The sequence below is a fragment of the Apodemus sylvaticus genome, chromosome 7, assembly GCF_947179515.1.
Source record: "Apodemus sylvaticus chromosome 7, mApoSyl1.1, whole genome shotgun sequence".
In the NCBI taxonomy this organism is placed as follows: domain Eukaryota; kingdom Metazoa; phylum Chordata; class Mammalia; order Rodentia; family Muridae; genus Apodemus; species Apodemus sylvaticus.
The window spans coordinates 126,868,353-126,883,970 of record NC_067478.1 but is presented as its reverse complement, the minus strand read 5'-3'; the positions used below and the strand labels follow the sequence as shown (position 1 = coordinate 126,883,970).

Genomic DNA, 15,618 nt, shown 5'->3' with positions numbered 1-15,618 from the left:
TGCATTTCTCCTGATAGCAGCATTTGCTTCTACCAAACTCCAAACAGAGGTACCCACTAGTCAAGCAGAAACAGGAAGGAATAAGAAGAAATGGTGGTCAGACATTGAAGAGTGTGCCTCAAAAATCGGGAGGTTGCTGGGCTGACATTAATTAAGGAGGCACGCTTGAGTTTTCATCTCTAAGGAGTCTAAGAAACAAAAAGACAAATGCCATTTCCCAGCTGATGGTGGGGACATCTGGAGCATGTGCAGAGCATTTCAATGTCTAACAGATGGAAATGCCTTCTCTATTATCAACAGCTAAGAGATTAAGTGTTACTCTGGCTTGATTTCTGAATTAGGTTATTTGTTAATGGGTAGCAGTGGACTTTTAAGGAAAATAGTATTTTTCAAAGAGCTTCTTGGAAAGGGTTTGATATTCCCATTAAAACATTTATTTTTACTTAATCTTAAACAAAATATTAAATCCCGTTTCATTATTCAATTGTTGTAAGTTACTGTGACATCCACATTCAAATTCATTCCTTGATATATCCTCAGGTTCAAGTTTATGTACCCAACTGCAATCTATACTTGTAAGGTCTCTCAAATATGTCCAAAATGTGCTACTTTTACCCTAATTTGGTTTTTTGCCCTTATTTCAGATTTGGGGAGAACTACTGAAAGAATTGCTTAAATCCTCCTTACCTCCATAGGAAAACCAAGTATCTTGTATTTTCTTCTTTAAGTGTTTGGATGATGCAAACTCAATGCCTAACTCCTCCACAACCACTCCCTTCCTTCCACGGCCTTTCCAACACTGTGCCCTCTTTTTGTTTTCTTTTTCAATAATAACCCACTTGCTCAAATTTGTGCTGCTCATATGCTCATTCTCATGGGAGCAACCACTAGAATAAGGTTGAAATCTATCAGGGACCACAGCCTTAATGAAACTGGCCCTCCCTTTCCCAGAAGCCATCAGTTGTCTATAGGTCCTCAGCTAGTGGTAGGCTTCTGAGTCCCTCCCTCTCCATGCTGGAATGCCTACAGGTTTGCTCTTGTACAGGTCTTGAATAGGCAGCACAGAAACTGTGGCTCACGATGAGAGAATATCATATCAAGAAGACACTGAATGATTAATGGCGCATGGTCTCATCCAAGTGTGGATTCTAGCATTTATTTCCATCATGTTAACATAGTACCTAGCATGGAAATGGGTATTACATGAATCCAGATGGGATAGTTAATTCAATTAATGATTCTCACCAGCACTAAATCACAGTGATTGTGTACACAACTTATAACATGACTATCCACTTGTCTCCTTATAGGCTGTCTTATTATGATCATTTTCTGAATTTTAGGGAAACATGCCAGTATCTAATTTCTACTTCCTACAAAAGTTTAACATGGTTCACGTGATTTCTGTCATTGTTTTCTTTCAAAACATCTGTAGGTTTCCGGAACTTACACATCGATGACCAGATAACCCTGATTCAGTACTCCTGGATGAGCCTGATGGTGTTTGGCCTGGGCTGGAGGTCGTACAAGCACGTCAGCGGGCAGATGCTGTATTTTGCACCTGATCTAATCCTAAATGAGTAAGTTGTTACTTTTGGTGCCACTGTTGTTATCACAGGTACATCCATCGTATGATTTGGAGAACTGCATTGTAATTGGTAATCATGTGGCAATACCTACTGATGCAAGGGTCTCTATAACGTGTTGACTTGGGCCTTTGGGTGAATACTCAGAAATGTGAGAGGTGGGTAGTAGGTAGATCCATTTTTATTGTTTTGGAAAGCCTCCAGACTGAGCTCCATGGTGGTCAGGCTGGTTTACATCCCAGTGGCGGTGTATAAGGACTCTTTCTGCCTACATTCTTATGAACATGATGTTAGCTAACTGCCATTCTGACTGTGGTAAACTGGATTCCCAATGTAGCTGTAATTAACTTACTGGGTGACAAATCAGGGTGAACATTTTTATGTATTTATTGGACATCTGAACTCCATTAGGGAACTGTCTGTTCATTTCACAGTAATAAGTTCATTAACTAATTTATTGATTGAGTTCTTTCATTTTTTGATTTTTTTTAGTTTATAATCCTTGCATATTCTAGAGATTAATCCCATTAAATGTTTAGGTAGCAAATATGTTTGCCTATTTTTTAGGTTTGCTCTTCACTCAATTAAGTTTTCCTCTTGCTGTACAGAAGCAATTTTATTTCATATAATCCCATTTGCTAACTGTCTTTATTACTTCCTCAGAATTTGGAGACTTTTCCAGAAAGTTCTTTGTCTGTTTATTTGCTTGAAAATTTTAGTTAAATCCTTTGATTGTTTATTTGATATTTGGAGCCCATTCCTCTTGTCTTGAAAACTTTTATCTCAAACTAATATTTTTCTGATATGTACAATTCAATATATCATGTTATCATATTAAATGCTTATCATATTAATTTAAGTTTTCAGACTTGTACTTGTGATAATGTATTTGAGATAATGAAATCAAATATTTTTGCTTGACAGTAGACTTAACTTTTAGAAGTTAAACAAAAAATATTCTATGACTATTCCAATTTGATTTATCCTATCTAAATAAATAGTTTTCAGCATGTAGTGTTTAGATGTAAGAATTTGTCCAAGGTACTGTCTACAGTGTTCTAATGGTGAATGTCAAGTTGTGAGCATGGCTAAGTTAATTATTGACACTGTCTAATATCTTCACAGTTGACCAACTCCATGCTTCCTTCATTTTTTTAACTGATAGTCCCTTGACATAGGCAAGGACTCAGCATCATTCACTTCAGCAGTCCAAGAAACTGGGGCCTGGGAGAACTGGATCCCTGGCACAGAGCTGAGGGGCCAGGGTTAATCTTAACCCTTCAGTGTGGGCATCTTGTCTTCCTCCCACTCTCCCTACTAGCTACAGTGACTAATGCTGGCCTTACATAATAGCACATGCTGAGAGAATCCCTCAAATCAGGCAGCCTCTACAGAGTCTGTACTATCCTTCTCAATTACATTCACTACCATTCTTTTGTTTTTCTGTGTCACCACACATATCACCCAGGAAAAGTCAGTGTTGTAAATTTTTATGAACTGAAGCAATCCATTAACTTGTGCACAAAATTATACTTACACATACAAATACATATACTAGTCTGTCAAAAAAGCTGTTTCTAGCTCCAAATGTTCCAATTCCTTCAAGACTGCTTTCAATAGATTAGGTATTCAAGTGTTGTAATAAAAGCAAGAAACAATATGAACTCTGATCAATGTGTATAGAATATTATTTTTGAAGTCTAAATTTTCTTTGCTTTAAAAATCTAGTGCTACCATGTAAATAAAGTTTAGAGACTTGAAAATTTCCAAATATCAAGTTTGTTTATTAAATATATCAGTAAATTCAACAATAGGAAAGACAGTTCCTGAACTCTTGTTCACTGACGAGTTGTATCGCTGCCTGGCTGATGGTCGACGGGTTTTCATGCTTGTGCTGGTCTTTCTCTTGTGTGCTGTGTGTGGCGCAAGGCAGAGGATGAAGGAGCTCTCGTTTTACTCGCTGTGCCTTACCATGTGGCAAATCCCACAGGAGTTCGTCAAGCTCCAGGTGACCCATGAGGAGTTCCTCTGTATGAAAGTCTTACTACTTCTTAACACAAGTGAGTACCCAAGGGTAAAGACACTTGGCACATTACTCTTGAATTCCCAAGGTAAACATCAAAATATCATCATACGGTCACATACCAGGTATACAATTTAGATTGTTACTCTGAAGGAGGAAATTGCAATGTATTTGCTACCGATTTGGCATTTTTAATAAAGAGCCACGTAAGACTAAAATAGCATATCTAGTTTCTTTGTTTTATATGAAATATGATCACAAATGTATTTGCTTATTCAGATTTTACAAGCTAGTTAGTACAAACTCAAGCTATGCCTCTCATTAAACCTACCACACGTGCTCTGAGGCTCTGAAACACGGACACTCTTGTTTGGAACTGTTTTCAGTGAGTGAGAGCAGGTTGACTCTTCCAGCAGATGGCCTCAGGGATCATTGACTTGGAACATCAGAAGAGTGTGCGTTACTCACACAGTCCCAGAGGGAAACAAGAACGACTCAGCCTCCTCCCACATAGTGGCCACACTGTGTCATGGGGCCTGCAGTCTTTTGTTGCCTCTGACTAGAAATGAGCAGGTAAGGAGTAGGTAGAAGTTTGTGGGTAAGACCTGAGATGCACAGGACAGACATGGGGAGAAGGCAGCAAATGAGATTGTGCATGCACTGAGCCTTTCTGTGTCCTGCCCACACATATGACACACGCATACACTGAGCCTTTCTGTGCCCTGCCCACACACATGACACATATATGCACTGAGCCTTTCTGTGTCCTGCCCACACATATGACACATGCATACACTGAGCCTTTCTGTGCCCTGCCCACACACATGACACATATATGCACTGAGCCTTTCTGTGCCGGCCTATACACATGACATATGCATGCACTGAGCCCTTCTGTTCCCCACCCACACACATGACACATGCACTGAGCCTTTCTGTGCCCCCACACACACATGACACATGCATGCACTGAGTCTTTCTGTGCCACACACACACACACATGACACATGCATGCACTGAGCCCTTCTGTGCCCCACCCACACACATGATACATGCATGCACTGAGCCTTTTGGTGCCTTGCCCACACACATGACACATGCATGCACTGAGCCATTCTGTGTCCTTTTTACACACATGGCAAATGCATGCACTGAGTCTTTCTGTGCCCTGCCCACCCACATGACACATGCATGCACTGAGTCTTTCTGTGCCCTTACCATACACGGCAAGTTCAGCCTGCAGCTGTTTGATTGATTCTTTGATTCGCAAGTGAGTCACTGGAAGCTAAGACCTTAGAATGAGGTCTCCTAAGTGTTTTTCTCAGCAGCATCTTTTCAGGGACTTCTTCTAGTGGCACAAATCTCAGATGGCTGAGGGAGGGAGCTTGGAATGGGAACCAAGAGCCTTGGTTCCTTAAAATGCAAGGTACTTTTGTGGAATCCACATAAATGTACCTATAGAGCCTATGTATCCTAGTGAAAACATGCATAACATTTTGGCCAATGGGGAGAACTATGCAACATCTCTGGAAAAGCGTCTTTAAATCTAAGAGGATAAATAAGCATTACTAGATATCAAGAGAAGTGGAAAGCCACATCCTTCTTACCATCTAGGAGATGGATGGGTACATTCAATTGTAAAGTAGAAATTTAAATACTTTAGCGAGCATATCAAAATTAAAGGTGTTTAGAGGAAATAGCTTTATATATCAAGAAAATTAGTTTATTTAGCTCAGATGATATCTTTATATAGCCAGATAATTAAGTTAAATGCAAAAATTAAAATTATTTAAAAGCTATTGAAGAAATATAAACTTTTCAAACCTCAGGTAGGAACTACCCTTGCAAAAGCAAACAAAAAACTATGGGTCTAGAGATGTGTCTTGGAGTTTAGAAGTGCTTGTGCCCTTGCAGAGGGAGAGTCACAGGTTGGTTGCTGGCCACTGTAATTCTAGATACAGAGGGACCCTACATCCTCTTTTGGTCTCTGCAAGCACTCACACACAGGTGTAAATACACCTTCAGATACACACACACACACACACACACACACACACACACACACACAATTAAAAATAAATGAAATGGGAAAGTTGTAAGGGGAAGTTCAATAACTTTTTTTTTTAATTCTTTTTTTTATTGTTATTTTTTATTCGATATAATTTATTTACATTTCAAATGATTTCCCCTTTTCTAGCCCCCCCCACTCCCCGAAAGTCCCGTAAGCCCCCTTCTCTCCCCCTGTCCTCCCACCCACCCCTTCCCACTTCCCCGTTCTGGTTTTGCCAAATACTGTTTCACTGAGTCTTTCCAGAACCAGGGGCCACTCCTCCTTTCTCCTTGTACCTCATTTGATGTGTGGATTATGTTTTGGGTATTCCAGTTTTCTAGGTTAATATCCACTTATTAGTGAATGCATACCATGATTCACCTTTTGAGTCTGGGTTACCTCACTTAGTATGATGTTCTCTAGCTCCATCCATTTGCCTAAGAATTTCATGAATTCATTGTTTCTAATGGCTGAATAGTACTCTATTGTGTAGATATACCACATTTTTTGTATCCACTCTTCTGTTGAGGGATACCTGGGCTCTTTCCAGCATCTGGCAATTACAAATAGGGCTGCTATGAACATAGTAGAACATGTATCCTTATTACATGGTGGGGAGTCTTCTGGGTATATGCCCAGGAGTGGTATAGCAGGATCTTCTGGCAGTGAGGTGCCCAGTTTTCGGAGGAACCGCCAGACTGATTTCCAGAGACGTAAAGCTCCTGTGTGCCATGAAAAGACAAAGCAAACCTCTCCACCCCAGGAATAGGAATCAGAGTCACACAGGCTCTTATGAATTTCCTAATGATACCAACAAAAATAATTTCATGTTCTCCTTCCTGTCAGGATGAGTAAGCTGTGGGCATTAGTTTGGAAGCTCTGGAAGTACATCGATTTGAAATAACTAGAGTCTGAAGTAACTGGAGAGAGGAGACTGTAGGTATTGTAGGCACGCAAGCCGCACATCCACAGAGATGTGTAAAAAGAATTCGTTCTTCATTGAATTTTGCAAGAATTACTCCCGAGAAAGCCCTGTATATTTAAGGTCTGAGCAGCTGCAAACTGAAATCCAAAACGTTATTTCTTTGATTTCTCTTTGGTTTGCATTCTTATCCCAGAGGTATAGAAAGCATCTGACATTGAGATGCAGGGGAAGTTGTGGGTTTTAAAGTTAAGTACATACAGTGTCTTTATCCTAAGTGCATGTCTTTACAGAAGTAGTGCAGAGTAAACATCACTAAGGTGGAATGCCATCGATTGAGGAGGTTTTCTAATTTTCACTTATCCATGGCATCAGAAAAAGTTTGCTTGAGGCTGAAGATTTGTGTGTAGGAATGCAAAGGAAGAAGACGTGTCAGCTGTGGCCTCTGGAAGTAGGGGCTGTGGTGTGGGGAGAATGGATGACGATGCTCTTGTATGTGAGATCCATGGAGTATTTGGAAGGAGAGGAGCTAAAACTTGGAGTACAGCTGAGGAGTAAGAGCAATGCTCATCTCAGTCCCAGCACACAAATGCACATGAAGGCAGACCAAAGGTTAATATCCAAATTGTTAGCTAGTGTACACCACAAAGTTAATTCTCTTTAAAATAAATAATCAAACATGCAAATCTACCATTGCTATTGTTAGATCATAATGTTATGTGAGTATTGAACAGTGCAAAGAATTGATTGACAAGTGATAGAAGAGCTGAGCGTATTGGCTCATGTTTATAGTCCAAAATTTGGGAAGTAAAGGCAGGAAGATCAAGAACTCAAGGTTATTTGCAGTTACATAATGTGTTTTGAGTGCAGCCTGGGCTAAATGAGACCTTCCCTGCCAGGAAGGAAGGAAGATAGGGATGGAGGGAAGGAGGGAGAGAGGGAGAAAGGAAGGAAGGAAGGAAAGGAAGAAAGGAAGGAAGGAATGAAAGGAAGAAAGGAAGGAAGGAAGGAAGGGAGGAAGGGAGGAAGGGAGGAAGGGAAAGAAATTACAGCTGACAGATACAATTACAGGAAAGAGGACAATAGAAACACTATTAGAAATATACCAAGAAAACAAAGTGGCCGGGTATGAGTCAAATCAATATAAAATAAATACTCAAATATGATCAACATTTTCCATAGCAGCAGGAAAGCCTTAGTAAGTATAACAAAGGAGTGTTAAAATTATGACAAAAATAAAGTTTCCAAGATCAATATTAATAAAAAATATTTGAGATTTACATGACGAAGACAAAGCTATATAAAGAAACACAAATAGTTGCTTAAAAGAGAAAAATAAAATAAAATACAAAATAAAGTCATAAATGAAATAAAACTTGATATTTAAAACAAGACCATATAGTAATGTCAAGATCTTGGAGCAAACACTGCATTAAATGCATAGTTCATAAACAAATGTGAAATGTAAGTTGTTCATATTCTCTGGAAATTAAAGATTTCTAGGTCCTGGTCTTTCACTATTGATTTTCATCCCAAATTGTTTGTATTTAAATTTAAATGTGTGTGTGTGTGTGTGTGTGTGTGTGTGTGTGTGTGTGTGTGTGTGTGTGTATAAACTTAGAAATTATGTATAAAATGTTAGTTACCTGGCTTAGAAAAATATTCATTGGTGGTGTCATTTTTTATAACATAACTGCCACTTCTTGTTAATTTTGTACAGTTCCTTTGGAAGGACTGAGGAGTCAAAGCCAGTTTGAAGAGATGAGGTCAAGCTATATCCGGGAATTGATCAAGGCAATCGGATTAAGACAGAAAGGGGTGGTCCCCAGTTCACAGCGCTTCTATCAACTTACAAAACTTCTTGACAGCTTGCATGATGTAAATATTTTTGGTTTACAGATTATTGGTGAAAACTCTTGTGAATTTCTTGTCTTTATTGGGGCTTTATTGCTGTGAAGAGACACCATGACCAAGGCAACTGATATAAAGGAAAACATTTAATTGGGGCTGGCTTGCAGGTTCAGAGATTCATTCAGTTATCATCATGGTGGGGAGCGAAGCAGTGTCCAGGCAGATGTGGTGCTGGAGGAGGAGCTGAGAGTTCTACATCTTGAGACAAAGGCAGCCAGGAGGAATGTTTCTTCCACACTGGGCACAGCTTGAGCTTAAAGACCTCAAAGTCCACCCCCACAGTGATACACTTCCTCCAACAGGCCACACTTCCTCCTAATGCTGTACCTCCTAATAATGCCACTTCCCATGGGCCAAGCATTTGAAGCAACCACATTTCTCTAATCTCTGGTTACATGATGGTTCATTTTAGACAGTCTAGGATCCAAGCCTAGGAAATGGTGCCAGTAACCTAATCTCTCACAGCAGACCTAAAAACTAATATAAAGCAGACAATCCCTCTTAAATGTGTCCAGAGGCTTATCTTCTGGGTCATTCTAGATCTTGTTAGTTGATGACCAGTGTGAGTCATCACAGTGGGGCTTCCTCAAATTCTTGTTTGTAGTTGAGTTGGCTTTAAAAAGACAATATCATACTGTTGTGTTAAACTTTGACCATATGTTGACCATAAAACCATGATATACATATATATTTATACTATATATTTATACTATATATACATATATATATGGTTATCTGAATCTGAGACATATTTGCTATAAGCTTTTATTGCTGGCAAATAAAAAACACATAAAATGAGAGTCAAAGTCATAAAAAAAATGCTGCCCAATCACCAGGTCAGCTTGTGAGCATGAATTATGAACGCACTGCAAAGATGATGAGCTGCTTGAATTAAACCTTTACAATGAAAAGCAGAAAATAACCTTTAAAAAATCAACTTGAAGAATAAAGCAGCAGTGCTGACGACAGAAGAAAATCCACAGAGCCTCAAAGAAACACAGTGGTTCTGTGTCAAAGAAAGAACAGAAAGCCTTCAAAAAGGGCCTCTTAGCAAAAATAGATAGATAGATAGATAGATAGATAGATAGATAGATAGATAGATAGATAGATAGATAGATAAAACTTTGAGATTATTAAGTTCAAAATAGAAGACATCAAAATTCAACAAAAGTCATGAAATACAAAGGACATTCTCAGTAGAAAATCATTTAAAACCTAAAACATAAATCAGACAGGAAAAGGCAGGAATCTTAGGAGAGCAGTCATGCAGATTTCTTCTTCAAATTCAACTTAATAAGAATTTACAGAAGAAAACCTACAGCCAGAGAAATTCTTATAAACGTTGCTGAACTTGAAGGAGCTGAATTCTCTTTTCTCATTCTTTGAGACACGAATCTGTTTGTAGCCTGCTGGTCTTCAGCTGGTCCCAGTCCTCCAGGCTCACATGCCTGCTCTTTGCTAAAGATGCGAGTTTTCTAACTATAAGGGAACAGAATATGGCCACTGCATAAGTGACTCACACGCTATACGAGTTCATCATACCGAGACTGAGAAGACTATTCTAAGCATAGAAATAAGGAAAGAACAAGTCGTATGTAAATCACCAGCCTTCTGACTGACATTGGATCTATAACAATGACGTCTGACAATTAGCAGTATCTTCAGAATCCTGATGAAAGCAAATCATCAGCCAAATAATCAAACAAATTGCAAAGCCACCATAAGAGTCTTTTCATACTTGCAAAGTCTTACAGAGTTTATCTGAACTATAACCTTTCCTAGAAACTACATCACGATGTGTTACAATGGAACAAACTGCTGGAGGCAAAGAGGATTCAGGCAAGAGGGGGATGTCTCTGTGTAATAACAGGAAGGATCAGTCAGGAGCCTGGGCTGGACCAGTAAAACTTCACCAGTCTCCAGAGTACCTGCTCCCTCCAGGATAAAACTGGAGCTAGGAGATATGCATAATCATATTGGGCTGATTTTTAAGACTTTCAGAGAAGTTGATTACGGCTTTGTGACAAATGAAGAGAAAATGAAGATACAAGGATATAAAATAAAATAAAAATGATCAAGGAAAAAAGTGAAATGTCATGCATCAAGAACCAATACCACCTTTTCTAGTAAAAATGTTGGAGACTGATTTAGCCAAAAATGGAAATATTATAGAACAAGACGCCTATTGAGGAACTTCTGGATTTTGCTTCTTCTGTTTCTTTTGTGATTCATCTTGAAGTAGTATAATACTTTTAAAAGTCTGCTGTACACAACTTATTTCATTAAACTAGAAGTTGAGCCTGTTGGTGTAGGCCTGCAGTCCCCAGCAAGCTCACACGTTCACAAACCCCTCTGAGCTATAGGCGAAGATTTCAGTGGCCTGGGCCACTTAGCAAATCCCTGTCTCCAAAATAAAAAGTCAATATTAAAGACAGGCTATGCTGCTCAACAATATACTGCTTAGATAACATGCCCGAGGCCTTGGGCTTCATGGTTTATGTTGGGTCTTGACACAGAAGCAGTAAATTTGTGAAAAAGTCTGATTAACAAATAGGATTTATGAAATAATTGCATTTCAAAAATGTATAACTTTAGGTATTCGATGTTCAGTATATATCTGCATACATGCATTGAAAAGAAAAAGTATTAAAAATTAAATCAAAATATTTACTTTAGACAATGAGAATGTAGCTAATTTTATTACTTTAGAATACCACAGATTTGGGCCTGTAGAGAAGACTCGGCAGTTAAGGGCCATTGCTTCTCTTACAGAACTAGGTTCAGGTCTCAGGACACACATGCTGGCTCAGAGCATCTGTAATTCCAGTTCGAGTGAATCTGATGCCATCTGCTGTCAACTATGGGCACTACATGCAAGGGATGCATGTCTATACACCTAAGAAAAAATAAGTAAATACCATATTATCAGCATGCTCCATTATGCATTTAAAACATTGTCCACATTACCCTGGAGCATGGAGTTATTTGCATATTGGTAAGAGCAAGCATCTAGACAGGTATTTACAGTATTAAAAATGTTATCATATTTGAACAGTGTGTGATTTTATTGTTTTTCTCCTGTTTTCTACCCACGTGTTGAACCAACAGCTTGTGAAACAGCTCCACCTGTACTGCTTGAATACGTTCATCCAATCCCGGACACTGGCTGTGGAATTTCCAGAAATGATGTCTGAAGTTATTGCTGCCCAGTTGCCCAAGATCCTGGCAGGCATGGTGAAGCCTCTCCTCTTTCACAAAAAGTGATGACTTTTCTTTGTTTTCTTTGCGAAAATTGAATTTTGTGGTGTGTCAAATTTTTTTCAGTCAGGACGGTCAGGTCTTGTGTCTTTATAATGTCCTTCTGAAAGCCTTACATGTATACATATCACACTGTAAAGTTAGGGGAAAACCAATGAGACTCTGACTTTCCTTTGTAATGAATGTCTAAGAGTTTTTAAAGTGTTTTGTGCACCCATATTTTAAGAGTTTACATGGTTTTTAAAAAGGACTAAAAATGATTGTATAAGCAAACTGTATCTCACCCACGTTGTTTCAAACTTTTCGGATGAGGATCTTTGAGTTTCGTGTCTAGCAGATCTCCATGAGAAGGGAAGACACACCCTGCCTTTAGTTACAGCAGGCTCCCACATAGGCTCCCATGCAGGCTACGGCTACATGATTCCTTTGGTCTCCCTGCTTATATTTCCAAAAATGACCCCTAAAATGGCAACCAAAAATGTGATGTTAAGCACATTCTCAGAGGGCATTTAGTGAGGAGCGAAGCAAAACCAAACCAAACAAACAGAGGTGAACTGCACTGATGTTTTTAACGCTAGGTAAACTGTGCCCACTTGGAAGTAGATTTATGACAGAATTGATGGCAGCTATACAGTTATGACATTATTGAGGGTGTGTTTAGGGGAAGGATGTTTTTAAATAAGACTTGTGAATAGACAGAAATGATGAGGTCTGTTCTCTGATTGGAATCCCTGCTGTCAGCTGACCTTACAAAGTCAATCTCCATTGGGAGTTCCATGTCCTTGCTTTTAAGAATGATAGGAGAGCATTTCTTTGGGCAAATGTTTCATTTGGCCATATAGTCTTATTGATGTTTACCAAAAAAGCCTGAGGGGTGGGGGAAGGGAAGGAGGGAGAAAGACAAGGGTGGGGGAGAAAGACCATTCCTTTCTTGGAGATAATGTTTTTCTCTGGGTAAATATGTAGACTGAATCTCAGGTGGAAAGTATTTTTAGTGCCTCTAAATCTGAGAGAGATGCTTTAGAAATAGACAAGTCTCAGGTGAAAAATTTTGAGTGCCTATGACCCAATTCTAATTGAGATGCTTCAGGAAATCCTAGATACATGCTTAAAATCATACAGCCATGTACCGTGATGATAAAACACAGTTCACTTTATCATTTCTACTTAAAATATTCCTTTGAAAGACAGATAATAGTTCTTTTCTAAGATGAGTTACTGGAGATATATTAGCTTAAAAACAATTTAAGCATATAAACATACACCATTATGGTGTATCCATAAACAGTGAGTTCTTTAGTACATTTGGAATAGGGATTAAAGTGAGATCTAAGGACCCTTGATGTGTTCCATTCATGCATGTGCAAACCATAATGGCTTTCCTGCACAGCAGTACCTTGGATAGAGCAGTCACGTACTGCAGTGGTCAGGTACTGCAGTGGTCCCCATTAGTGATTAGATGCTCTTCCTACTGGTCTGCATGCCTTCTTCTGCAATATGTCTGAAATGCATTATGTTCTCTATTGCTGCTTGGCTCTTCATAAGCTCCATACACACAGTCACACTTCACTTTTCAGGCCAAAACAGGATCAGAATCCTTGGGCTATATCCCTAACCATTATTCTTTAATTCATCAACTTATTCTGCGCCTGTTATGTTCCAGCTATGCCAGTCTTTATGTAAGAAAAAGAAAGAAATTTTCTGCCAAAACTTGACTCCAGACTCATGCATGTGTCAGCCTTCAAGGTCCACCTTATCATTGCTGAAAAGCCTTTCTCAGGCACTCATACTGTGATTTGATCCCTCTTCTGTTTCCCAGAAGTTGTTTAAATTGCAATCATATGTAGCTGCACCATTCTAATGGTTCATCTGTCTAGGGCTTATGCTAAGGAAAGACCATAGTGTTTTGTGACAGAGCTGACTGTAACATTTGTCCTGCTGAAGGTCTCCTGGGTGACATTGATAAACCTTTTCTGGTGTCTTTATCATTCATTTTATCTGCACCTTTCTCTTCATTTCCAAGCTATATTTTCCCTATCCTGTGATAACTTGCCTTTTATTGACTGCACCATGGGAGCACATTTTACATGCAATTAGAAGAAAATGGTCTGTTTCCTGTTCTGAACTGAATGAATGGAATATTCTTTCCTTCCCTATAAAAGATTCTGTAGACTCTGACATTGTTTTGTGTTACCAACCTCAATGTAAAACTTTCTCTGCATTTTTTATTTTATTCAACAAATATTTTTGAGTGGCTAATATGAGCTTAAGAAAACAAGTGAATAAGCTTTAATAGAACCTGGAACTAAAGGAAACTGTGTATAACTCAAGAAGTTATGCCCAGGAGTTGTACAAATCTAATGTCTGCTAAGTGCAGGGCCACTAGATGTTTGCCGTACATAAACTGCGTCCTTAAGGTTCCAGAGGTGCGAGTCATGACTTAAGTACAACTTGAATGGGATAAGTACTAAAAATAATATTTTAAAATTAATAATTATTTAATCTAGGTAACTGCCAGCAATTCATTTGCTTTAAACTTTTGTCTATTTGTATATTGGAAAAGCTTTTAATACCACCTTCCAAAAATCTAATTACAATAAAATATTTTTAAGATCTCTCATATAGGATGCCTAGAGAATTTTTGTTCTGTGGCAGTTGTATTTTTTGGGAGAGATTGGTGAATGACCGTAGCCAAGAATAATGCCATGAGTCCTTTTACTAAACTAATGGACCCTGAAACACTGGATACAATCATTATTCAATTATTCATCATTCATTATTCAATCAGTTTTCCTTTGAGTTGGAGGACTAATTTAATAGTAGTTATCTTTGTATTCTAGCACAGTTTAACTTTCAAAATAATGAAAAGTTTCTAATGTCATTTAACAATGGGGAAATAAAGCATGTTGGCCCCAGGACTGTATTTTGTAGTGGTCCTTGTTTTGCAACTGTCTAAAAACACTTGATATTCTTGATCTTGACCTCCATACATAGTTTAAATGTCTAAACACCGGGTTTTAATATTTAAGGCTAAGCTTAGAAAGAGAAATATTCCCAGAAGAACATGACATGAGCAAATGGAGTTATCTCATCTCCAAATCTTCAACTCTCCAATCCCAACTGCATGACTCCAAGCCTATGCAGTCATCATAACCTTAATCTCCATTCTGCAGGTCATGTTCTTTTGGTTGATTAAAGTAAAATAAAGACTTAGGAACACAGGAAATACTTGAAGCTTGATGGTTTTGCTTAATAAGTTATTTCATTTTTAACAGTTAGAAAAACGATTTGTGTCTAAAGAGATGCTGTGTCCAGTATCGTTTTGTGGAACTGTTTTGTTTCTGGTGTTTAAAAACATGGCATGTTTAGTTAGGAGATGCTTTTCCATTGTACTTTTTCACACTTAACTTTAAATTTTGCTATTGTACATGTATGAAATAAAATATTTTTAAATAGCTGCAAGAAATCAACTTGTAACTGCTAAATTATTGCCAACTAGAGTGATAGACTTAATGATATATATGAAGGGCTATCCCATAACTGCTCGCTTCTTGGTCACTTGCTGGCCACATGAGTAAAACAGAGCTATTTCATTAAACTTTACCCAACTGCTTTGCAAATAATAGGCACAGGTTACATATTGGTACAGATAATATACAGATGCTCAGAAACAGCATTTCCACAATTTCATCTTCATTGTGCCATAATTTTGTTATAACTTTGTCATGCTAATCTGTCCTAGTCTCTAGTGAAACCAGGAACCTGGAAAATCTGATTGTTTTCCTCTCCCACTGTTTACTATGAAATATTTTATTAATTCGATGTGTGTTTATTTATTTTTCCTGAATCAAATGTAGTCCTTTAAGTT

The 15,618-nt window shown here is 38.3% G+C and overlaps 1 protein-coding gene across 1 annotated transcript in view; it reads left to right on the top strand.

The window, feature by feature from the left end:
- Positions 1-11,806, top strand: part of Pgr (progesterone receptor) — a 59,740-nt gene extending 47,934 nt beyond the window's left edge. The window contains exons 5-8 of the mRNA XM_052189740.1: positions 1,436-1,580; positions 3,516-3,646; positions 8,302-8,459; positions 11,601-11,806. Coding sequence (XP_052045700.1) covers positions 1,436-1,580; positions 3,516-3,646; positions 8,302-8,459; positions 11,601-11,756 — 590 coding nt within the window. The 3' untranslated portion in view covers positions 11,757-11,806. The remainder of the gene's footprint in view (positions 1-1,435; positions 1,581-3,515; positions 3,647-8,301; positions 8,460-11,600) is intronic.
- Positions 11,807-15,618: the final 3,812 nt, after the last annotated feature.